The sequence below is a fragment of the Leptosomus discolor genome, chromosome 8, assembly GCF_034619465.1.
Source record: "Leptosomus discolor isolate bLepDis1 chromosome 8, bLepDis1.hap2, whole genome shotgun sequence".
NCBI classification, from domain to species: Eukaryota; Metazoa; Chordata; class Aves; order Leptosomiformes; family Leptosomidae; genus Leptosomus; species Leptosomus discolor.
In genome coordinates this window covers 59,296,947-59,321,893 of record NC_141398.1, presented here as the reverse complement: position 1 = coordinate 59,321,893, position 24,947 = coordinate 59,296,947, and the positions used below count along the sequence as shown (strand labels likewise).

Here is a 24,947-nt window from a genome sequence, read left to right as displayed (position 1 = left end):
CGGCACGCCCGAGCCCAGCGTCGGGTACGGAGGTGTGGACCCCGAAGCCGTTCGCCCGCCCGCCCCGCCGGCTGCGTGCTGCCCCGGGGCCCCCGGCTCCTGGCTCCCAGCAGGCTCTGCTGGGCACGGGAATGGCAAAGCTCCGGGCCAGGAAGGGGGTGATCTTTTGGGAAGCGAGCTCATATGAACAACAGGGTTGCACTGAACGCACAGGGATTGGAAATTCATAACAGACTGGAGTTTATTTCAGTGTTACCTGTCCAGGGGTGTATTTTACAGTTAAACACTTCCTAAAACTACAATAAAGCTGTGGTGTTTGGTACGAGTAGGTCAGAAACTGGCACCGTTCCGAAGTTTGCGGTGCCGTACAAAAAAACAACGAGAGACAACAAGAGTGGTACTCCCCCAGCTCACCCCAAGCGCTTGCCTGAACTCCCTGCAGCACTGACACGAGGCTGATGGAGCTGCAGGAGACAAAAGCTTTGGAACATTAAACCATATTTGCTCTCACGAGAAGCCTTCCCATTTTTAAAACAAAAAAAACGACAAACAAACAAAAAACTTTATAGGGAGATTTTCCAGAAAACTGTCACACGAAACACTTTAGCTCCTCCCTGGTGCCTGTTTGCTTGTTAAAAGTCAATCGAGTGTCCCTTTCTTTGCAGTTGTCACATGCACAGTTGGGTTCCATTCATCACGTCCAGAAATGTCAATGTGCCCGTGTGGAATTATGAACAGCAGGTTTCGAAGCTGGAGGTGCTCGTCTGCACTGTTGAATAGTCACAAACAAGGCAAGGTAGGATGAGACACCTGCTAAAGCAAGACTATGCTAAGGTACTGAGAGCGGAGGTGACATCCGTTTCTTTCCCTGGGGGGGTGTGTGGGGAAGAGTGGGGGTGATGGCCAAGGGCAAACCGAAATCCTAGGCTAGAAGCCGCTCGCGGGTCTTAGACAGAAGATTGCGCTCCGAAAGTCTCCTGAGAGGCGTAGACCATGTACAGGAACCCGTCCTCGTCCTTCTCGCTCTCGTACACCTCGGAGATGGGCGTGGAGACGCTCACCATGCTGTGTCCGTTCACCAGGAGGAAGAAGGCCTGGTTGGAGTTCAGCTGCAGGCGTCGCCTGTTGGGGGGAGGTTGGGGGGGAAGGAGTTTGACAGGGATGACTACGCGGTTCCGCTCAGTCAACAAAGGCTTTAGGACAGACGGCAAAACAAAGGCCTCCGCCGCCGCCAGCAGCCAGACGCCCCCCACCCGAAGCAGCCCTGCCGCCGGACAAGGCACTGGCTGCCCACCTCGATGGTGTCAAAAATTCACCTTCTAAGCCCAGTCGGACCCATCCACAGCCCGAATCCTTCTTTCCCCGGACAAGCTACGCTCCAGAAGGGCGCTAAGCTGAAGTGAAAAGGAAGAGGCACTCCTTGCCAGGAGGATCCCTGTGCCACCAGCAGGCACATGAGGCCTGCGGGACCTCTGGCTGGCAGCTGAGCTCAAGAGCATCTCGCTGGGAACAGAAATCCAGGCTGACCTGGAGAGATACGCGGAGGGAGGACGGGCAGAGCTTCCAGGAGAAGACCCTGGACCTCTGAAAACTCCTCACTTTTGTCACCTGCTCTGTGACAGCCTGCGTTTAACCTTTGGAGCATCTCACCCCGCTCTTCTCCTCCCTCCCAGGAGCACTCAGAGACGTGGAGGTGCAACCCAAGGGAGAAGGAGAGAACAACAGAGCAGAGGAGCAGCAGCTGGAAACAAGGATTTCTTTAGCCTGCTGGCCCCAGCCCTGGAAAGAGAGCTTTCCAAAACCAAGCCCAAATCACTCCAGAGACAGCAGGCTGAGAGAAGGCAGGAGCTATCTGAGGGCTGGGAGGGACAGGCCTTGCTGTGCACAAGAGGAGCTGGCTGAGGACCAAGTCCAGCTGGTACCAAAAGTCATCTATTAACAATGAAGCCAAAGGAAATAAAAGGTGGGGAAAACCCTTCAACTTGCTGCTAACCTTTTTGCCCACGGCCTTTAGCGTTCATGAGAAATTCTGGAAGACTTGAGATATCTGGTTCCTGCTCCCAAACCCCTGTCGCGCTTTCTTACTCATCTAAGAGCTGGGATTTGCTTGCGACAGGTTTTCTCCAAGCCTTGGAGGCAGGGAATTGTTGGGGCAACTCTCAAGTTTTTACAGCTTGTGACCTCCACGAACCAGCTCCCCGCTACACCGTGACCAACGAAAAGCAAACGCTGCTTTGCTGCTAACTTCCAAGTTTACCACTAGAGAACTCTTTACTAATCAGATCTTCCTTCTAAGGCAGGAGAATTGCACTTCTAGTAGAATCTCTGGCCACGATTTTAGACCACACGACTTCCCCTCCATGGCTATTTCCCCTTTGCCTTTTGTAAGCAAAGCTGCAGCAGCGCAGAGGGCGGAACTCAAGCCACCGTCTGTGCAAACAGCTGGGACAAGACAACACCGGCCTGAACGAGTGTTTTTCAGGCCTCGACGCTGTCGTTGAGGGAAACCTCACTTCACGATTGAAGGATGCCAACATCAAGCCTAAGCAACAGCTCAGAGCTCTGGCTATGAGCCCAACCTCCCCCTGCAGCGGGTGGGAAGAGGCAGGCACGCCGGAGAGGGACTCCCAGGCAGAACACCCTAAAATAGCCAAGCAGGAAGCGCTGGAGCCCGCGGCCAGAAGCACCCATGTTAGAGAGAGATTCCCGGCCCCAGACTCCCTCCTACATCGCTGGGAACCAGTTAGTTCTCTGGAAAGCAGACTAACAGCTCGGCTCTCTTCAGAGCAAAGCCCAAGGAAAAGCACCTTCTGATGAATTTGTCCCAGTGATGACACCAAGAGCTCGTTCAGATGAATTTTCCATTTAAAGAGTTCCCAAACGCATTCACCAGGTGGGGAATTAAACAAGCAGAGCCTTAGGCTGATGCAGCTTAGCACTGCAGCCACAGCATACTACCTGATAATCTTGATTAGCTCGCTCATGTTGACATGATCTGGCACCAGGAACTTGGTCTTATCCAAAACTGGAAGCTGCTTCTCTCCCTTGTACCTTTCGATGATCACCTACGGAGAAACACAACAAGAAAGGAGGAGATGTGAAAGGCAGAAACGGTGCCCGGCGCCCTCGCCTCCCCCCTCCCTTTTAAACCCAGCAAAGGGCGAGCACCGACGCTCAGCCCCACTTCCCTTCGGGTGCGAACGCGGCATCTCCTGCAAAGGAAGAACCGGACTGATCTTCAGGGGCTCCTCGTGGTCCGTTTGCGAAGGGGTAACCCACAGCCTCAGCTGCGGGTTTAGACCAGTCCGTTTGCTGGGATCGTTTAATCTGGCACTGATTTACCCTGCAACAAGGCAACCCCAGAACAGATAAAGCACGCTTCCCTCTGACACACTCCAGTGGCTGACTAGGGGCTCGGGCTGCAAACTCAAGCAGCTTTCACTAGAATTTCTCCAGTTTCAGGCCATCTCTTCCTAAGGGCTACACCTCCAGATTAGTTCACCTCCTGTGATTACCCTAATGCATGCGAGAAAGCTACTTTTGAAGGCTCCACAGCCTCCACGGAGAGAATTTCCTCCTCCTTCATCTCGAGACAGCCTGCTTAAGACTCGGTGATTCTGTCACCGTCATGATGCAGTAACGACTCAATTCACGAGGAAAAGGCCGCTTTGCCGATGGCAGGAGCACCCTGCCCAGCCACGGTACATAGTTCCTGCTTTTAAGACGTGATCTCAGAATTCGGGCGCTCCCTTTTCCACAGCCACGTGGGGTTTGTTGGTTTTAAATCAACGGTAGCTACGTGACACCATTCACTTGGATCGTTTCCACGCTCACGGGGTCTGGCTGTGTTGACCTGCAGAAGCTGCGCAGGTGAGGAGATACTGAGCCAATTTAATTCTATCAGCGAAAGGCTTCCTTGCAGCAGGTTAAATAAACGCTGGCTCATTCTGGAAAAACACCACCCCTATTTTTAAAAAGGCAGGCCATAACCCACAGATAGTATTTCCCAAAATGAAAGATGTTGACAGCACAGGAGGGATTTACCACGTACCCTGACAGCGCCATCTTATCTCATCCCGAACTGCTAATGACACTAATGAGGCAGTGACTCAAGCTCCGGCTCGGCCAGGCAACCACAGCAAGCCTCCAGGGATCCCAGCAGGCCTCTGCCATAGCTGGGAGTTTGCATCACTGCCTCTTCAGCAAGTTGCTCAGGTACCCCTGGATTTTTGCTAGTAGGAAGTACATCCATGGCTGGCTCAAAACGAGAGCTTTGCTATAAATCAGGGGCTTTCAATCTGTGGTCACAGAGCTTGGGGATGATGGCTAAGTGCCGTGTGAAAGGTGGGTGAAAAGGCAGTCTTCTGTCAGGGAACAGATTTGGTAGGAAAGGGCCTTTTGGGAAAACTGCACATTGCAGAACAGTCAGAAAATCGCTGCTATATAATATTAGTTGTTCCCACGCCCAACGGCACTGCAAAACAGCAGCAGCAGCTTCGAGATGAAGCAGTTTAAAGCTCACAGAAAGCTGAAAACCTTTCGGTTTCTGTTTGACAGGGAGGCAACAACTGCCTCCGTTCATGAACTCGCACTGGAACTGCAGACAAAGGTTTGCAAGAGGTTTGTTCACAGAAGAATTTCCACTCTCAGGGACCATCACCTCAACCTCAAAGGTTGAGGCATCCAGCTCAGTCCTCTCTTCCACCCCCTAGGATCTCCTAAGCCCTTCCCTGTTCCCCCGAACGGCCGTAAGGTCGGTTGCCTTTATCGCTCACTGCGGCGGCAGCCTCACACCAAGCCCACCAGCTGCGAAGATCTCACCAGCCACACCACACGGTCCGTGCCTTTTCCTTCCTCGCGTGCTTTGCTTTGCATTTGTCACCTCGAGGATGCCATAAATAACAGAAACGAAAAACTCAGGCAGCATTTGGAGCTGACCAGCTGAAGGGGAGTGCCCAGGTGAGGGCTGAGCCCCGATTTGAGGTGGCCTGACAGCCAAGCAGCATTTCTGGAGATCTCAAGCCAAGGTCCGTTTCCCAGCAGGCAAGCGGGTCTGCCTTTCTCAGCACAGCTTGGTGATGAAGGCCACCTCTGTCCCTACATTACTGCGTATTCTTCTCGGTTAGCCGCTGCAGACTCTTCTTTCGGAGAAGAAAAACACCCAGATGAGAATTGCTGAACGCTCAGGAGACTCTGAGAGCTCACCTGGGGTACGGTTCTCTTTGAAGTTACAACACGCAACTTCTGTACGCAGGAAACCCCGTTTCCTCCGGTCCCCAGCTAGCACCTTGCTCTGCCAAGCTGCCTGCCCGTGACCAGCTTGAGAATGTTTCTAAAATCCAGGCTCAACGACCCTGAACGGCCACATTTTAATTTGGTCTCGTCGGGACGTTCCTTTTACGGGTTTCTCCCTACTAAAAAGAACATAAGACTGGAAATTGCAGTGAAAAGTGAAAAGAGCCGGACTTACTGGTATTTTAGTTGGATGCTGATCCCGAATCAGTCGCACATCTTCCACTCTTTGCTCTGCAAGAGATTAAAAACCAAAAAAAAGTCTGTTCAAACAGCCACACTTAACGCTGCTACTACCTTATTTCTCCGCCACTGAAGAGAGGGGCTGCACGTTAGTAAAAGCCACAAAGGCAAATCCAGGCAAAGCAGTTTTCAAAAGGGACGGCCCTGTCACAAGTGAAACCTCTCCTCTGACAGGTGACACTTTGCTCTTTAACCCGAGGTGACAAGCGCTGCCTGCACGCTGCCCGCGACTCCTAGAAAGCGCCGGAGGAGATCGCTTCCTCCCCGCCGCGCACCCCTGGTTTTCTGCGAAAAGAGATATTTAACCTCATAAATTCATGGCATCAGCTCACACCGCCCAAGTTAACGACTCCACGTCCTGTACTATTTCTGCGCGATCCCACAAGAGGAAGCTGCCAACCACGACTGGAGACCGAAGACAAGCCGAAGCCCGGCAGCATCAGCTTACGCAGCGCGCTCTCCTGTTCCCGAACGACAGCTTTCTGTTTTGATTACGCCACACCCGTCGTTGCAGAAACCGTCGGCAGGTCCTTGCGCACCTCGACATCTCGCCCCTCTCACAGGATAAAGTTCACCTCCCCTCAGACACAAATATTAATAGCTCAGATATTATAAACCAGGCTAAAGCACACGTCCAAGCCAAAGTAAACAGGCGCAGTTGCTTTTAGAGGCAGTTGCATCTGCTTATACCCTGCCTCCTTTCGGATGCGGTGAACTCAATTTTAACCTCTCCAGCTCTGCTCAGGGGGCCGGGGCTTTCCAGGCCGTCTTCATCTTATAAACACCTCCCAGAGAGAAGATTTAGCGTTGCATCACGGCTTTAAGAGACACCTACCTCGGGAGAGGTGCTGCTCACGGGAGAGCTTACATCAGCCCCCGCCAGCCCAGCTCGTTGCTGGTATGCTGATGCACAGGGGACACGTCCCGTCACTCAGCAGTAACGTCACCCAGCTCGCCATTAGTCCACATGAAGTTTGTGTGCACGAAATACACCCGAGCCCAGCAGGGAAATGCACCTCACGTGAATCACGGTTTGAAGCTGGAGGTGAATCAAGCAGAACTAAGGCAAGGAGTATGCAAAGCCTTCGCCCGACTGCCAGAGCGAGAACCTGAACGCCCTCCTGCCTCACATCCCACAGCCCCAGCCGCGCTCTCGCACGCCAGCATTAACACTTCAAGGGCAGAGATACCGGCGAATTAAAATACTTTTTAAGATTAACCAGAAACACAAGAGAGACGGGGAGGGAATGAGACCCAGCCGCCCACCTCGCAAGCCCAGCGAGGTTTGACCAACTTCTGTTTGTTCGCGGCGACGTTATTCAGCAGAACTCCCCGAGTAGAAGGAACATAAACAGGACAAATCATTGAGATTATTGTACACGGCGTGTTCAAAATCAGCCTTCAGTCAGCCACAGATAAACACTGCTCTCTGACGACATTAGTCGCAGTGGCAACTGCTTGGCTGCCATCCTAGCTGAACTTAATACCTGCAACAGAGGCTGCTGACAGGCGATGGGGTCAACAACAGTTTTGGAAGACTCCAGGAAAAGGGGCAGCTCAAGCGCAGGCTTTGTTAGAGCAAAATTCTCTCCACTTCAATGCGGAGAACAGCTTACGTTTAACAGAGCAGCACGGGGAAGGGTGGGCACGCCAGAAAGCTCTCTTAAGCAGCTTGACTTGAACCCAAAGGCAGAAGGAAAAGAAAAGCTGGATCAATTACTTCCACCAATTCCATTTTACGTACAGGGTTTTGTCGTTCACGCAAAAATAGGTTACGCTGCCAGTTCCTGTTACCCTCGGAGCGTTTCAGCCTCCCTCACCGACAGACGTGAGCAGATACTGAGCTCTTTGATTGCTTTGGTCCCAGCCTAGGCACAGAAAGAAGCGCTGGCACCGCTCTATCAAGGCTGTTCCTTCTAGAAAAGAGACTAATCTCATTCCCCCAGCCATCATTACACAGCTCTTTTCGATGCCTTGCTAGTTTTCAGCAACCAAACGAAGGCAGGAGGCACACATCCCAGTCCACTCGCAGCTCCCCAGGGTAGAGAATTCCCCGCACCGTGCCAAGCACCAAACTGCAAGCGGAGCTTAAACGCTCCTGTCAATAGCGCAGGCGAAGCTGGACACTGAGCACCCCCATGGGCAGGGCAGGGCAGGCCCAGCTCCTGGCACACGACGCCCGGTGATGTTTCCAGGCTCCTGGGAATTTTGCCGTCGATAATGGATGCTGTGGAAAGATGATCTCCCCACCCCAAGCCCCTCATCCCGACGCAGCTCAGACCTCACCCTGGCGCAGCACCTCCACACCTCGCTCACCGCCCCCCTTCCCCCCCCCCCAAAAAAACACCCCAAAAAAGACGCTTGGCCCAAACTTCCAGCCTCTCCCCCCACAGCGAGGAGGTTGGGCCCGCCTGGCCGGGGCGGAACAAGCCCCACGGCGGCGCAGGGGAGCAGAGGCCGGACCGAGGTTTGTTTCCATTTCAGCCCCGAGTAGGCGGCGACTCCCCCCACCACCACCACCAGCAGCGGGGGGACAGCCCTCGGCGGAGCCGGTGACCGGGGGAGGGCGGCCGGGCCCTCTCCGGCCGCGGATCCCCGCTGTCAGCAGGAGCCCGCCCCGGCATCTCCGCGGCTCCTAACGACATCTGTCCCCCTTCCCCGCCTCGCCGATCCCCCCCCCCCCCCCCCTCCCCGGCCGCCCTCCCGGCAAGGGCAGCCGCCGCCGGCCTGCCCCGCCGGCCGCCCCCGCAGCCCGGCCGCCGAGCGACGAGGCCCGGAGGGGGCCGGGGCAACCGGGAGGGCGCTGTCAGCGACCCTGCCCCGCCGCGTCGCTCCCCGGGGAGCTCACCGAAGGTGCGGCGCTGCTTGAAGCTCTTCTCCGAGGGCATGGCGGCGGCGGCTCGGCCTCAGGCCCGGCGGCGGCTCTGCGCGGCGGCGGCGGCCAACTCCGAGTGCCGGCGCCCGCCCCCCCGCCGCCACCACCGGCGACTCCGTCGTCAGCTGACGCCGCGCGTCACGGCGGGGCGGGCACGGCCGCGGCGGTGGCGACATCTTGAGTGTGGCGGGGCGGGCGGTGGCTGCGCCCGTGGGGTGCGCAGCTATGGCGGCCTCTGTGCCCTGGCACTGTGTCCCCCTGCAGCCACACAAGGCCGTGGCCGCCTCGCTGCCCTGCCAGTGTACGCCCACAAAGACACACGGCCATGGCTGCCTCAGTGCCCCGCCTTGTTCCTCTTCGGCAACACACGGCCATGGCCACCTCAGTGCCCTGCCTTGCTCCTCCTCAGTGACACACAGCCATGGCCGCCTCAGTGCCCTGCTAGTGTCCTGCCACAAAGGCACACGGCCATGGCCGCCTCAGTGCCCTGCCTTGCTCCTCCTCAGTGACACACAGCCATGGCCGCCTCAGAGTCCTGTTCCAGTGTACCCCCTTAGCGACACACGGCCATGGCCGCCTCAGTGCCCTGCCTTGTACCTCGGTGACACACGGCCATGGCCACCTCAGAGTGCCCTGCCAGTGTACCCACTTAGCGATACATGGTGATGGCTGCCTCAGAGTGCCCTGCCAGTGTCCTCCCTCAGTGAAAGACAGCCATGGCTGCCTTAGAGCACCCCACTGTGACCTCCCTTGCAATATACAGCCATGGCCGCCTCAGAGTGTCCTGCCAGTGTCCCCCCTCAAAGACACACGGCCATGGCCGCCTCAGTGTGCCCTGCCAGTGTCACCCCCTCAGCGACACGCAGCCATGGCCACCTCAGAGTTCCCTGCCAGTGTACCCACTTAGCGATACATGGTGACGGCCGCCTCAGTGTGCCCCGCCAGTGTCCTCCCTCAGTGAAAGACAGCCATGGCCACCTCAGAGCACCCCACTGTGTCCTCCCTTGCAATATACGGCCATGGCCACCTCAGAGTGCCCTGCCAGTGTCCTCCCTCAGTGAAAGACAGCCATGGCTGCCTTAGAGCACCCCACTGTGTCCTCCCTTGCAATATACAGCCATGGCCACCTCAGAGTGCCCTGCCAGTGTCCCCCCTCAAAGACACACGGCCATGGCCGCCTCACAGTGCCCTGCCAGTGTCACCCCCTCAGCGACACACAGCCATGGCCACCTCAGAGTGCCCTGCCAGTGTCCTCCCTCAGTGAAAGACGGCCATGGCCGCCTCAGAGCACCCCACTGTGTCCTCCCTTGCAATACGCGGCCATGGCCACCTCACAGTGCCCTGCCAGTGTCCCCCCTCAGCGACACACAGCCATGGCCACCTCAGAGTGCCCTGCCAGTGTCCTCCCTCAGTGAAAGACAGCCATGGCTGCCTTAGAGCACCCCACTGTGTCCTCCCTTGCAATATACAGCCATGGCCGCCTCAGAGTGCCCTGCCAGTGTCCCCCCTCAAAGACACACGGCCATGGCCGCCTCAGTGTGCCCTGCCAATGTACCCACTTAGCGATACACAGTCATGGCCGCCTCAGTGTGCCCTGCCAGTGTCACCCCCTCAGCGACACGCAGCCATGGCCACCTCAGAGTTCCCTGCCAGTGTACCCACTTAGCGATACATGGTGACGGCCGCCTCAGTGTGCCCCGCCAGTGTCCTTCCTCAGTGAAAGACAGCCATGGCCACCTCAGAGCACCCCACTGTGTCCTCCCTTGCAATATACGGCCATGGCCACCTCAGAGTGCCCTGCCAGTGTCCTCCCTCAGTGAAAGACAGCCATGGCTGCCTTAGAGCACCCCACTGTGTCCTCCCTTGCAATATACAGCCATGGCCACCTCAGAGTGCCCTGCCAGTGTCCCCCCTCAAAGACACACGGCCATGGCCGCCTCACAGTGCCCTGCCAGTGTCACCCCCTCAGCGACACACAGCCATGGCCACCTCAGAGTGCCCTGCCAGTGTCCTCCCTCAGTGAAAGACGGCCATGGCCGCCTCAGAGCACCCCACTGTGTCCTCCCTTGCAATACGCGGCCATGGCCACCTCACAGTGCCCTGCCAGTGTCCCCCCTCAGCGACACACAGCCATGGCCACCTCAGAGTGCCCTGCCAGTGTCCTCCCTCAGTGAAAGACAGCCATGGCTGCCTTAGAGCACCCCACTGTGTCCTCCCTTGCAATATACAGCCATGGCCGCCTCAGAGTGCCCTGCCAGTGTCCCCCCTCAAAGACACACGGCCATGGCCGCCTCAGTGTGCCCTGCCAATGTACCCACTTAGCGATACACAGTCATGGCCGCCTCAGTGTGCCCTGCCAGTGTCACCCCCCCAGCGACACGCAGCCATGGCCACCTCAGAGTTCCCTGCCAGTGTACCCACTTAGCGATACATGGTGACGGCCGCCTCAGTGTGCCCCGCCAGTGTCCTTCCTCAGTGAAAGACAGCCATAGCCGCCTCAGAGCACCCCACTGTGTCCTCCCTTGCAATACGCGGCCATGGCCACCTCACAGTGCCCTGCCAGTGTCACCCCCTCAGCGACACACAGCCATGGCCACCTTGGGACACCCTCACATGTCCCCCTCTCAGCAACACACTGCCGTGGCCGCCTCAGAGTCCCCTACCATGTTCCCCCTCAGCCACACACAGCCAGGGCCACCTCGGAGTGCCCCACCACGTCCCCCCTTAACAACATGTGCTCTTAAGTGACTTTGCCTCCGCGCAGAGGTGCAAGTTTAGTCATTTGCCTTCAGCACACATAGACGTGAGTACGAGGAGGCTGCGGTGAAGCTGACGTTCAGGGAACCAAATTTTCGGAGCAGGTGTTCCCATTCCCTTCGAAGCCCACCACCCGCTCTCATGCGGTTTGTCAGGAATTGATTAGATCGCAAAAAATTTCAGTCGCAAGCCAAGTTTGCCCGCGTTCATCCTGCAGATACCGCGTCGCGATTAAAAATGCCCAACTGTTTCCTCCTTTCGCAGCTTTCTGACACAAGCTGTTGGCTGTAGACTTTCAGCTGCCTTTCTTTCTCTTTCTCTCACATATGTTCCCGGCACCGTGTTTTGAAATATAAGAACGATTTTGCAGCAATAGGGCTACACAATCTCAATGTACAATCCAACTTCTGCGGCTGAAGGGACAGAGAGTTGCAGCCGGCAGTATAGGAAGAAGAACCGTTTTCTAACCAGCTTTGAGATTATGAGGGGATTTGCATTTTTTGAGGTGGAACGGTGCATTGAAGTTAGAGCGATGCTGCACTCACACACTGGAATGAGGGTTTGTTGCCTAATTTTGTGATTCAGGGTCATACAGTTCTGGTGGCTGTATAATTATGAGATGAGACCATTAAACGTGTGACTAACCAAGGAAAGAAAAACAGCCCTAAGGTCTATGAATGCCCCGTCCGCCACATCACTGTCCAGGATCAGCAGGTGAGACATAGTGGGTGATCATCAGAAGGTGGATACATCTGAAACTTAAACTGGCAATCCCAAATTTCTGTTTCGACTGGATTCTTTCTTATTTAAATGACTGCCTTTTAAAAAAACGTTTTCTGGGCTGAGGAAATCCCGCCACGCTTTCAGAATTATTGTGCCTCAGGGGCTGCCGCGGGCTGTGTGGCTGCGGGCGGGAGGACGAGCCCTGGTGAAACCACATAGCGTTGGTTTTGGGGTGTACAGGTGAGTCCCGGTGGCAGGGCCGACCGTACCGAGCGCTTTCATCCACGCTACCAACTGTTAGCAGGGCTGCAGCTCGGGCTGAAAGCATCCATATGGTGCTTAGGAAGAGCCACAATCAGAGTATCTGCTGACAGGCTGGGCTATCACATGTTCCGCTCATGAATAATCTGCAGAGACTGTGAGAAGGAAAACTTCGATCCACACCGAGACTCGCTTGACCTTTCCTTCCTCATCTCAGCCTTCGCCGATGTCTGCGTGTCGACAGCACAGACAGTTGGTGAGTCTGGATTTGAGAGAGGTGTTAGGCGCAGTTGGAATGACAGCATGGACATAGCCTTTGGGACCGGCTCTGCCTAGGCACAATTCTCCACCCCTAGTGAGAAAATGCTGCTTTCGAAAACGCTTTTGCTCCAAACTTGGTGACTACGCTGGAAGAGATCCCTTGAAAAATCTAACCCGCAGAGCATTTTTATGCTAGTCTTAGAACACTTCACAAAGCATTTCGCCTGGAGAAGAGGAGACTTAGCAGAAAGGAGACATTTTATCGCCTTCAAATATGCAAAAGGTTGCTGCAGAGCAGGAGGGAATTAGCTCTTCTCTGCACGCAGTGAGTCTAGGACAAGAAATAATGAGCTTACATCTTGGAAAAGGCGATAGAAATTAGACGATGGGTTAAGGGTAAGAACTGTCGAGCACCGGAACAAGTTGCCTAGGAAAGCTGTGGAATAGTCACCATCGGATATTTTTATTTAACAAGAAATTAGTAAAATGTTCTGAAGAGTTTAGGGAGAATTGCTGTTATCTCAGGGAGAAGGATGGGGTAAATAATCTCTTACAATACCTGTCAGCCCTAGTGTTTCATAAAGCGAAAGAGATGGATTTGCTCAAACTTACAAAGCAGGTTAGAGCACAAGCTGGGTTTGGATTCCAGCTCACATCCTCCTGTCTGCACCCTGTACAGCAGGCTATACTAAATGTTAAGCCTGAAGTAAAACAAAACAAAACAAAAGCCCGCTTTTCCCAACTGTTCTATCTTCCACAAGGTTGGGTTTTTTATTTTGTTAAAAAGCCAGTATGAATGGTGACTCCAAACCCTAGCTGATATTTACAGCATTTCCCTGGGGAAAAACTCCCACTTTTTCCTATTTTTTTCCATATGACCTGCCTCACAACGAAGCGAGTGTATTTCACAATCAGAATTATAAACCGTCCCCTCATTTCTCGGGTACAACAGCACCGAAAAGGCTTTTTTACAGTGAATAGACAAAGCTCTTCCTCTGCAGTTCTGCACGCTTGCTGGAAGACAGCACTTTCGGGTCTAGGGCTATTAGCTCAGCAGCTGTCAGCAGTATTAAATTCACCAGAAACATGAAGAGAAAGCCCCCCTAAAATAAAAGGAAGGGCACTGTGCCGAGAGTGACTTGCATTTAAACCTGAATCGAAATACCTTCTCTCAGTTATTTTCGCATGAATTGTTCTTATCGATCAGCTCATCCTTGATTTTGTTAACGCGCTGTGGAGCCGTTACCCAGCTACTATTGGAGATTTTCAGACAGAATCAGATTGTACTGAAGTGTTAGCAATGCCTTAAAACAACTCTTCTGAGAAGTTTTAATCTTAAATCTGTTTTAAGTTGGTGACTACCCTAGGAACAAATTCCCAAACTTCAAATTTCTCTGCGGAAGTCACCTTCTGAGTTAGGAGAACTCTAGCACGAAGTGATGGGAATGACAAAACATCTCTCTCTTGTGGGGGTATAAAGGTGTAATTTGAGAAACATGAAGCTAAAGAAACCACTCGCAGAACATTTTCCCTGTGTGGGTTTTCTCTGAGGTCTAACAACAGATGAGCATGTCCCTCAGTGGGAACACTAACACTGTCTCTCTCCTCTTTCTGGCCTCAAGACTTTTGGAATAGTACACTTTTGTTAGACAGGTGCTTTTCTGGATGGTAAATCCAAACTAACACACAGACGTATGCAATGTTGGCACAAACCCATCATTTTCTTAGAATTTCTGGCTAAAAACTCACGGCACTCCCCCGGCAAGAAGTATTGCCCAAGACATCACTGCTATGTACCGTAACCCTGACATCAGTTACTGCTGCTGCTGCTGTTCCAGCAAACATTTCTTGGCTTCAGGACCAAGTTTTAAACGGGAACTATCGGTTTCACAAGGAAACACAGTAAATCAGTTGGGGTAAGCGACGATGACTTATGTTTGTGTACTCCTTTCGCTCAAAAAGATCCATAACCTCTTGGCAAGCAGAAACGACGGCGTGAGTGCGGGAGGCACAGCAGGGAAGTTGTGGAGCAATACAGCCTGCAACAAAGTCTTCCACTGATTTTTCGTACTCCTAGCGCTGAAGCAATTCCACACATACTCAAACATTAACCGAGTACTACGTAGCCTGTGGCTTCAGTAAACACCCCCCTTATTTACATCGTGAGAAACTGAGGCATGCAGAGGTCCAGCGAGCTGCCTGTGATTGCACAACCATTGCTCACCAGCCGACCCAGTAATAGCATCTCCCAACACCTGACTGCCTGTCCCGTGATCTGTCCCGGACGGGATAATGCCTCTGCGAACTGAGCTGCCAGAGGTGTTGGGCAGAACGGAATTATTCAGGCTGGACCGTGGCCAAAGCTGAAACAACAACAACAACTGCTTCTAGTAGAAGTGCTGTGAAGTCTTTGGTGACCCTACGTGCTCGTGACCACAGCTGATCATCAGATCGATGAATACCTCATTGCGAGGTCAGTAGGTTGAAGAAAGACCATACCCTTTTTCGTGAAGAGAGGGCACCGAGCTCAGCTCTGAAGCAGAAAGATGCAAAACGCTTCCTGAGTCATCAGCAGCGTTTTCTGCAGTGCTCTGGATTTTCCCCCAAGGGCCCGGTTTGTCCACTGGTCAGTTCATCCTGCAAAATCTGGTGAGATCAATGTCCAGACAGACAGGAAGAAGGTGGGAAATACTAAAATCAGGATGAGAAGAGCTTTTTTTTTTTTTTTTTTCAGCTTCAAATAGCAAGGAAAGGAGATTTGAGAAGGAAATATGTACTTCACAAAAACCAAAGCAAAATTCTTTGGCCTTGCTATTGAAACGGTCTCTCTTCAAAGGGTCCTGCCTCCAAGGATGCTTATTACAAAGCAGAAATCGCACTGCAGGCTTATGCCAAAAAAACATGCTGCAAATACTTTATGTGGCAAACAGGGCTTGCAAAGCGGGTTTGTTCATCTGTCTCGGCCTGCCTTGCCATACTTTTCTGTCCCTCTTGCCAAATGGAAAATAAATAAATCTCTCCTAGCTGTTCAGGTTATAATTGGCTGGATATGCCATCAGCTGGCTCATCCCCGCTCAGAGGCTGGGAAGGCGTAAACACTTCCAGGATTACAGAAAATGAGGACACTAACTTTGGGACCAATCCAAAGCCCTTTAGAGTGAGCGCGAAGCCTAATTGACTAGAGCGAGAGCTGCATCGGCTCCTTAATTGCTGAAGGAAAATGAAACAATAAAACTTCCCCTTTTGGTACATCCTTTTTCCAGAGCCCTGTGGTAATTGCTACAAGCTGCCTGCCTGAAAGAGCAGGACTGGAAAGCTCTGGGCTATTACTCTGGTAATGTTTACAAAGAAAGGTGCTCAGACACTCGGTAGCGCCACAGAGGATGGGAGATGATGATAACGCACTTTCACTCTTTTCGCTTCCGTCACCAATCAACTGGTAGATTCAGATAATGGTTTCAGTAACATAAAGAGGAGCAAGTGCCAATTTTATAGTCTGATGACAGGGTGGTAAACACTGAGGTTGTAAGTCGTATTCAGTTACAAGCATTCCGTTCTGCACCCGCTTTCCGCCTTCTGCACCCCGAGGAGCTTTGCTGTGCCCAGCCTCCAAACTCTCCGCTTGTAACCATTGTGCGGTGCTCTGCAAGAACAGCGCTGGAAACCTTTCCTGTCTGGGTCTTGGAACTTGGAGCGGTGACAATGATTGTTTCTCCTCTCTCATGTGATGAGAGGCTGGGATTCTCCCACTCTGCTCCGTGGGAAGGGGAAATGCGGTCACTCCAAGCACCGAGAGCCCACGGGGCTCGTCGCATTGCCTCTGACTTTGCTGGGCTTCGCTCCCTGCCAGGTGACAGTGGCGCATCGTGGAGGTGGGTGCTGCCTTTCAGCCAGGCAGGCTTTTCCCTTTCTTCCTAGTAATCTGGAGGAAACGGGCGCGGGGCGATGGAGCTCCATGGGAATTGGCATGGATTTACGATGGGCTGTCCTGCCTTCTGCTGGGTTGGACTGGAAAGGGGGTCAGTGGGCCAGGGGGAAAGTCTGGTCGCTGAGGGATGGAGCAGGACGCAGTGGCTCAGCATCCACGGAGCCAAGGCGGTGGGATAAGGTTAGAGGGGTCAGGTGGGTGAGGAAAAGGGAGAGAAGGTTGCAGGGTGGTTCAGCACAGCAGGAGCGTTCAGAGGAAAAGGAGAAAGAAGAGAGTCCAGATAAAAATAGAAAATGCAAAAGAGGGAAAAGCATGTGTGTGCTGTAGACCGCTGAGTTTCTGCTCGAGGCAATGTCACCAAGGACATCTTTTGTTTCATTCACGTGAAAATCCTTGCCATCAGTACTTTTCCTGTCCTCTCCATGAATCCATCAGTTCCTAAACAAAGAGACATGACAAGGCCTTCTAGAGCTGTGTCAGAAACTTTGAGGACCAGTTGAGTGTAATGTAATGTGCAGGGAAAAAAACGTGTGACTCCATACAGGTGGAAAACAGCTACAAACATATTTCCAAACAGCTGACATTTGGTTTAAGTGACTCATTGTCCATGTGCCTCGTTTAAGATGCTCGGAGCAGCTTTTCTTAATTTAATCAGAGTTGTGGGCACTAAACTTGAAGCCCCGAGGGATTAGCACGCTATAAAAATGACATCCTCGTTCTGCACGCAGGCAGAATGGAGGAATGCAGCAGTTCGTGCTGTAAGAAGCCATCCGTTTACTCATCTTGTACGCGATTTTGTTCATACCACAAGCCTTGCAGCCTGGACTCATCGTCTGATCGTCCCATACGCATGGCCATCCAGATCCTTGGAAATCAGGATATTGTCCCCCTGACAACATGAGCTGCCTGCTAGACCCTCGTCAAAATCCTGGGTCTGTCCAACGCGACCCAAACGTCTCCTCTCGTCTGGTGGGACTGATGTCCAAAGGTCTGTTCCTCCTTCCTCTCCTGCCAGGCGAACAGCTTCCCTGCAGTGATTCTTGTCGATGAGGTTTGGAGACTTTCTGCATCAATGAAATATCTGTTTTCCTGTTTTCTTCCAGTTTAGGTATTTGTCACTTGCTTGTCATGGTGACCGCTGCCTTGAGCCCCTCGCTGAAGGTGAGGCCTGTCGATTAGGATTCGGGGCAGCACTTCTGCCGGCATCGCAGGGGACCCTCTTCTGCTGAGCACTTCAGCGGACGCACAGAGTTCATTTCACTGCAGGTATCGCAGTCAAACAGCGACTCGGCAGAGAGGCAAATGAGGTTGGCTTTAATTTTTGTAATTATGTGGGAAGAACTTGGTTTCCTTGTGAGCGCGTTGCCAGTGCAGCCCTCACAGTCCGTTCCTGGCCGGCAGAGCTGGATGAGGACGTTGAGGAACACCGAAGGACTCTCACGAATGCAGCCGTTTTGCAGAACAGCATGGGGAAGAGGAGCCATTTGCAAAAAATCTCAGGTCTGTCGTGCAGAAAAGCGTGGGAAATGAAGGCTTTTGCAAAAAACCAACCAACCAAACAAACAAAAAAAAACCCAAACCAAAACAGGTCTGTCTGGCAGAAAAGGAGCCATTTGCAGAGAAACGAGGTTTCTCAAGCAGCACCCCAAAGCATAGTCGCGGGGTGATGGGGGTGGTCGACCGGCCGGGTGGGCAGAAGAGCGCTACGCGGGGCCCTGCTACTCGAGGAGCCTCGTTAGCGCAGTAGGTAGCGCGTCAGTCTCATAATCTGAAGGTCGTGAGTTCGATCCTCACACGGGGCAGCAGTGGTTTCCTCCTTTTCTTCCTCCCGCGAGAAGACAGAGGATTCCACGGGAAGGGAAAGTCAATTTTTTTTTTTGTTTTTCTAATCCAATTGCAGCAGGGGGCGGGACCGGGGCGGCGAGGGGCCCAACCCCACGGGCCTGGCAGCGCGCTGCGGCGCAGGCCGTTACCGGGAACGGTGCCCCCGCCGCCGGGCGCTCGGTCCCCCCGCGCGCTAGGGGGCGCGCCCTGCTTCCCGCTGTGGGTTGTGCCCGGGGCGGGGAGAACGGCTGCGGAACGTCTGTTGTCAGCCGGGGGGGGGGGGCGTGGCGAGGCCCGCCGGGGCGGCGCTGATTGGCGGCGGCGCGCGGTGGGCGGGGCCGGCGGCGCATCGGCACCGCCGCGCACCGCGTCCGTCGGTCAGAGCGGTGGCGGCCATGGCGGTGTGCGCCCGGTTGTGCGGGGTGGGCCCGGCCCGCGGGTGCCGCCGGCGGGGGGCGGCGCGGGAGCAGCGGCACGGTGGCGCCGGAGACAGCGAGCCTGACACCGACACTGACCCCGAAGAGGCGGGAGGCGGCGGCGCCGCGGAAGACGAGGAGGCGGCGGAGCGCATCGAGGGCGGGCGGCCCACGCCGCACCCCGCCGAGGCCGGCCCGGCCGGGCGGGCTCCGCTGTCCCTCTTAGAGCTGCCCCCCGAGCTCCTGGTACAGATCTTCGGCTCGCTGCCCGGTACCGACCTGCCCAGCCTGGCCCGCGTCTGCACCACCTTCCGTCGCATCCTCCGTACCGACACGATCTGGCGGCGGCGCTGCCGCGAAGGTACCGCCCGCCCCGGGGTGGGGGGGTGGTGGTGTAGGGGACGGCCGGAGGAGATGGCCCCGGGGGGGGGGGGGGGGGGTGTGCGAGGTCAGGGGCCCGGAGGACGCAGGAGGACCCGGAGGGTGTGGGGGAGGCATTGGGGTGTGGAGTGGGGGTCCTAAAGGGGTGCGGAAGGGAGACGATGTGTGGGGTCTGGGGGGTGCAGGAAGGAGCTGGGGTCTGGGGGGGTGTGGGGCCGTGAGGGGTGCATGCGGGGCTCCATGCGTGGAGGGTGGAGAAGAGGGCAGATGTGGGGTCCTCTGGGGCACGGTCCCTTCTTGGTGGCACTTGCTGGAAAAGGGGTGATGTGTGAGGAGTTCTAGCAAAGGGCATGAAGTTGGGGTTGTTCCCCTGGGGTGGCAGCTGGAGGGAAGAAATGGGGATGGGAGCAGCCCCAGGCTCTGGCAGATGATGCTTCTGTGTAGGGTGTCCTTGGGTGAATCTCGAGGCTGGGGTATTTCAGGCAGTGAGGACAGGGAATACTCAGTCCCTGTGGAGTGGGGCTGTGCTGGGGAAGAACGGAATCCTTGGGTGTGCAGCTGGGGGTCTTGGAGCCGTGGAGGCGCAGCAGGTAAAGCAGGAGCAGGGAGCCTGCTGGGGTCTAGGGAGCGGGTGGAGGAGGGCAGGCCTGGGGTAAGGTCATCCATTCCTGTCCCCGTCTCGGGAAGTGTGGTGCCAGGTTCGGAGGGGTTCCTGGTTTCCATGTGCATTTCCCGGGGAGCGTCTGTTGCAAGGATGCTGTACTGCGTTACCCCAAAGTCTCGCGGGCATTTTTGTTCAGTAACGCCTCAGTTCTGTGTTGCTGTGGCCCTGTTCTGCTGGGCCATGATTCTTACTCTTCGCTCCTTTTTCTCACCTCAGTGTGACTCTGTCCCCCGTCTGTTAATCCAGCGGCTGTCCCACCCTCCAAGGGCTGTCTTGCTGTGCTCATCGTCTCTCTTCGTACTGTGACCCTGCCAGGTGCATCTGCTGCCAACACATGAAGTCATGTATATTTTGTCGTCGTTGTTGTTGTTGTTTGCTTTCTGGTTTTAATACCAGGGAGGACATCGGGATGAAGAATTTGGGTATGTCAGAGTGGCTGCCTGCCGTAGGCAGTGGGATGTGTTCAGACGCATTAAACCTTGCAGGAATGGATTTGTGCCTTATCAGCGCTAGCCAAGAACCCTTGGACAGTACAAAGGCAGTCCCTAGAAAATGTGTACCAAAGCATTCCTATTTCTTAGTTCAGCATGAAGTGATCCCATTGTCCCAGTAACTTAACGTTGTTTTTTGGGAGACAGGCTGATAAAATGGTATTTGTGCTTTCCTTATGCTCCTCTATTGACACAGAGTCCTCGTGGACGTTTGTGTACTTCACAAATGGTTCACAAAACTTCACTGGTTAATTATTTTGATAGGTTGTGATCCTGGCAAAATGTTCCTCTAGAAATGTATATAATTTTTAAACGTAGGCTGGATTGTCTTGTAAAGGAAGCACTACATTAGGCCTGATGGGGAAATAAATTTATTTATTCGGTTTGTCACTGCTCCTTGGATTCTCTTGCCAGTGGATAAAGCAGAGTTGAAAGGCTTAGCTGAAATTTAAAGGAACAGTATGGCTAAAGCCAAACTGGACAGAAAGGGAAAGTATTAAGCCTGGAGTCCTCTCTCAAGGCCCTTGGCGAGCTACAAGGTGAGAGGTGCGTATAACCAAATCTTCATTCTCTTTGTGCACGTTGTTTGTCGTGTTCCCCCAATGCATCTGTTCCAGCCGCTGACAGAGAGCGTGTCGGTGGAGTGCTGGTGTGATCGAGGCAGATCTCGTACTGCAGGCACGGCGTGCAAGCTGTGCTGAACAAATCAGGGTCACGTTATTGCCTGAAAAACTTACTACGTCCGTGAGACTGTTCCTGCAATCGTTTAACCGGTCGTGGTTTTCCAGGCGGCTCCTGATCAGGGCTTCTTGCACTGCTCCTAGTGCTTTGCCTTGCTCTGCACAGCGGTGTAAGCCATTAAGTAATGGTGGTAGTGCTGCAACTTTGAGTGTTTCTACACGGGAGTATAAAATTGGCCACCGTTTTAGGGAGCTACTTTGTGGTTAATGTCTCTGCCTATATTTCAGTGATGGGTTGCACGTGCTCAGCTGCTGGGTGCGTTCAGATGTGAGCATGCCGCTGTGCGGTGAGGGCAGCTGCTTGAGGACATCAGGTATTAGGGTCTAAATACACATATAAGGTTTAGAACGTCCTGTAGTGTGTTTCTGTAGAGCCGTACGTTGGTGCCCGTGGGACAGTCAAACCTAAAATGTAATTACTTTTTGTCCTCTTTTCCAAAAACAAGCCACTTCCCAGCTGAGGACAGTTCTTAAGTGTGTGCTTCTGTCTGCCCGGGTCTTGTGAAGCTGCGTGTCCCAGAAACAGAGCGAGAGCATGTGTGCCTCTCCCAGCATACTCCTAGTATTGATGGTTTATTCACTCTGAAGCCTACTGATGATGTTCCGGAGCGGAGCTCTTTGAGGAAGTACCTGGTAAACTTCAGCTTTGTGTGAGTGGGGACACTCAATCCATTGAGCGTTGCTATCTTGCTCTTGCGCTGCTGTGGGCTGGCTCAGTTGTAGATTAGTCTTGAGAATACGTTGTGAGCGGTGCAAGCATCCACGGGACTTGTCTTCCGAAAAGTGAAGTGGCTTTTGCTGAGGATTTTGAAACGGGAGAGTGTTGGGATTAACCAGAAGTAGTTGTGTAACACGGGCATGGCTGTTAGGGCTGTTGTCCTTTTATCATTGCAACTGTTTGGGGTAAACAATATCCCTGAATTGCTTCTTTGGCAAGAAGATGATTGCAGTCACTTTCATGTTTTCTATAAATAGAAGATTGCTGATCTCTGCAGTGGGAGCAGAATTAAAGTGTGTTTCACCCTGGCTGGTGGCCTGACCTACCTTGAGTAACACCTGATAGTCCATTTTAAAAGGAACCCAGTATCATCTTAAAAGAAACCAGCGTAAGTGCAGCAGAACATGTGAAAACAGACCGGTAATTCAGAATAACCAGATCTAGAACTTGGATGAAAAGGCTTTTGTCTGTGAAAACAACCTCCAGCGGCTTTTGGACCTGCTCAGAAATGTCAACCGAGGCGTTAAAAGATGTTAACCTTCAGCAAGTGTTTTGGAAGGAGGTGCCTGTGGAGGGGAAACTGGGTTTATACACTCAGCGAGGGGACTGTCGCATGGAGTTCAGCTCTTACAAGGCTCCGGAGAATCCGCGCGGGAGGTTGCCGTACAACTGCTCCCACAACAGGAACCATTGCTTGTAGTGCTGCACCCTCGTAAATGTGAAGGTGCTTTTAATCAGTCACAAGGCTCTAATCTCCCTTTGTGTGAGGTTAAACCGTTGTAGAGTGCGTTTCTTTGGTGAACCACAGCCAGCTTTTCTCCGTCTCTGGCCGTGTGCTTTGTCAAGATGCCGCCTAAAAGCCAGTGGCTCTTTCTCACTGCTAATGGCAGGTGCTCACTAGCCATAGCCATCCTTCAGAGGGTCCTCCTTAGATCTGTTTGTAAGCGGTAGATCTGAAGCTACCCATCTTTTGCTTTAGGGTTTCCGCAAAAGCTTTCATTTATTGCAGATTAAATATCTTTTTTTTTTTTTTTTGCTCAGCTCCTTATTTGCAGCTGCAAAATATCTCAGCCTTCCCCTGGGAGAAGCGTTTGGGAAAGCGTTTGGTGTATTTTGATCTGATAGTTCAGCCTTTGGAAACGAGAAGCTGGTTCCAGACTTGCCCACTTGGTATTTCAGGGGCACTAACGTGAGAATCTCCCGGTTTTGTGGTCTCTGAAACAATCCAGTAAGTTCCTGTGCTTCCTGTTCCATATACAGCCTTGTAAACATGCATTTATCCAGGAATAATTGGAAGAACATGATTAGTCCGGGCACAGTGGAAACTTAGCAGTGGTAAGCATGTCAGGCTCTACCAGACATCCTGATTTCCTCGGAATCGCGGATGTCTGCAGCTTGCAGCTGCTTCCTGGTATTGCCCAGCTGAGAAAGAGGGAAAGAAAAAGCCGTCATCTGGTGTTTGCTCTAAGTGCAGGGCTTCCTCCCTGCCTGGGTTGGAGGAGCCTGGTTTGTTTTTTAAACGTTGGGGTGGGCCACGCAGAAGGGGGTGAGTGACACGGCTTCTTGGGGAAAGGAGAAGGGAACGTGAGGCTTGGAAGAAGTGCATGTGGTGGGAGCAGGCCAGGGAGTGAATTCCACTTGCAAAAGTGTTAGTGCAGTTCAGAATAAATGGAAACTGCCTTTCCAGGCCCTTTAAACTCCCAGCACTGTGTGTTTGGTAAATCTTTCAAGCACTCCTTATAAATCTCATAAAACGGGCTTCCCAGCTGGTCAAGTAAGAACTTCAAAACCCATTTCCATCCTTGCTTTTGAAGCCGGATTAAGTAGCCATTTTCTAACGGGATAAATTTCGTGTGTGAATTTCTGTGACTATTAACTCCTTAAAATACTTCACTCAGTGAGCTGTTGCTCTGAGATACGTTTCCTTAAAATAGACTTAATTGCACTGAAGTGGAATTTCCCAGGAAGCTTCAGCCCTTCAAAGCTTTCTCGGAAAAGGCTTTCTGTTCTCTGTAAAGAAAACCTTATCAGTTTTATTTTCCTGTAACTATTTTGAAGCTCTACTTACTGCTAATTTTATGTCCCTCTTGTCTTCTGGATTAAAAAGAGATGGCCAGCTTTCTTGTGATATTTGGAGTTTTTGTCGACACTGTGAGCCAAGAGACTGATGTTTCCCATCAAGCAGCCATCACGGTGTTAACAGCTCATGGTCAGAAGAGCTTAAGTGATGCACTTCCTGGAGCTAAGCCATCACTCTGGGATTTTGACTCTTTGTAGTTGTTTGCTGAACAAAACAGGATAAGGACTAGTTATCGTGAACGAGATGAGTGTTAAAGCACAGTAAAATGAGATTTTATTTTTTCTTGGTAGTACTTCCTTCTAAGCCTTGGATGTCTAATGTCAAATGTGTAGCGGTATCAAAATTCTAAATTTTTGTCTTTTGTTTTTAAGGGAGCTTGCTCTTACTTGGGAGAACTTTAAATCTTTCCAGGAAAGATTTGAACTTCAGCACTTGAGAAATGCACCTTTAGTAGTGGTTGGGCTTCCATAAAATTTCACTGCAGGTTATCAAGGGCACTCGCGTGAAACTGGGATAGAGCTTTAACATGAAATCACTTCCCCCCCCCACCACCACACACCTTGTTGTTTCAAGATACCTCCCGGTAGTGGATCTACCGTGGCACTGCCCTCAAGGTGATTTACAGACCTACTAGGGAAAACGCTTTGCAAAAAAAATCCGCACCTTCTGGAGGAAGAGAGAACGTCCCTGTGCTGGTACCGCTGTTGGAGAGCGACACGGAGAAATGCCGTTTGGGCAGGATCCTCTGCCTGTCTCCTCCCTTTCTGATGCAGTACAGATAGCTTCAGTGACACTGAATTGAGTCTCGCTGCAATGCCTGCTGCACAAAGTGTGCCTCTGGCTGATTCGGTGGCCAGGTGAGTGTTTACATGGGAAGAGCTGGCTGTTTCCAAACAGCAGGCTTTAACCACACTGTTTCTGTCACCTTATAAAGGTCTCTAACTTTCTGGTCAGCCAAGGAAACATATTGTTGCCTCCATCCCTTTGCTGTAACTACCAAACACATCCCCAGGTGTGTACGTACGCAGACCAGCGGTTGGAAGCCTTGATAGCTCCGGCAGGAGGGGTAAACACGGGGTGACCTGCGAGGTGGGTCTGAATTTCCAGCCTCTGACAGAGCTCTGGTTTCACGAATCTGCAGACCGGCTGTGTGGGGTCAGCTGGCTGCAGCCCAGCACTTAGTGGCTTGTTTGTGTGGGGCAGGATGTCCTTCCCTGCAAGCTCGTCTGTCTGCTCTCTGACTAATCGTGCTTCCTTATCCCCCCTTGCGTTTGCTAACGCTCAGAGCTTCCT

The 24,947-nt window shown here is 53.0% G+C and overlaps 2 protein-coding genes and 1 non-coding gene across 6 annotated transcripts in view; 2 read left to right on the top strand and 1 right to left on the bottom strand.

Annotated features, from left to right (window-relative positions):
• Positions 1-216: 216 nt before the first annotated feature.
• On the bottom strand, positions 217-8,458 carry MAP1LC3B (microtubule associated protein 1 light chain 3 beta). Its single transcript, XM_086468989.1, has 4 exons — positions 8,384-8,458; positions 5,471-5,526; positions 2,959-3,065; positions 217-1,122 (listed from the first exon to the last, which is right to left on the bottom strand). Exons 1-4 carry the CDS (start codon positions 8,421-8,423, stop codon positions 948-950), a joined length of 378 nt encoding a protein of 125 aa, XP_086325115.1. The 5' UTR covers positions 8,424-8,458; the 3' UTR covers positions 217-947.
• A 9,373-nt stretch (positions 8,459-17,831) lies between these two features.
• Positions 17,832-24,947, top strand: part of FBXO31 (F-box protein 31) — a 28,747-nt gene continuing 21,631 nt past the window's right edge. For 2 of the 4 annotated variants that reach the window (XM_086469610.1, XM_086469609.1), the window contains exon 1: positions 18,560-18,941. In XM_086469610.1, the coding sequence (XP_086325736.1) occupies positions 18,560-18,941 (382 nt within the window). Of the gene's footprint in view, positions 17,841-18,559; positions 18,942-24,466; positions 24,512-24,947 lie in introns of those variants that run through there. The other 2 variants (XM_086469613.1, XM_086469612.1) reach the window with 2 other exon arrangements.
• On the top strand, positions 18,070-18,142 carry TRNAM-CAU (transfer RNA methionine (anticodon CAU)). Its single transcript has one exon. It is a non-coding gene; the product is annotated as a tRNA-Met (tRNA).

Bases quoted from the DNA above. Each gene is read 5' to 3' on its own strand.
- MAP1LC3B (XM_086468989.1), bottom strand. From the start codon at position 8,423: ATGCCCTCGGAGAAGAGCTTCAAGCAGCGCCGCACCTTCG. The intron at 5,527-8,383 runs GTGAGCTCCCCG...AATCTCTTGCAG, and splicing joins CAAGCAGCGCCGCACCTTCG to AGCAAAGAGTGGAAGATGTG. The intron at 3,066-5,470 runs GTAAGTCCGGCT...GTTTCTCCGTAG, and splicing joins AGCATCCAACTAAAATACCA to GTGATCATCGAAAGGTACAA.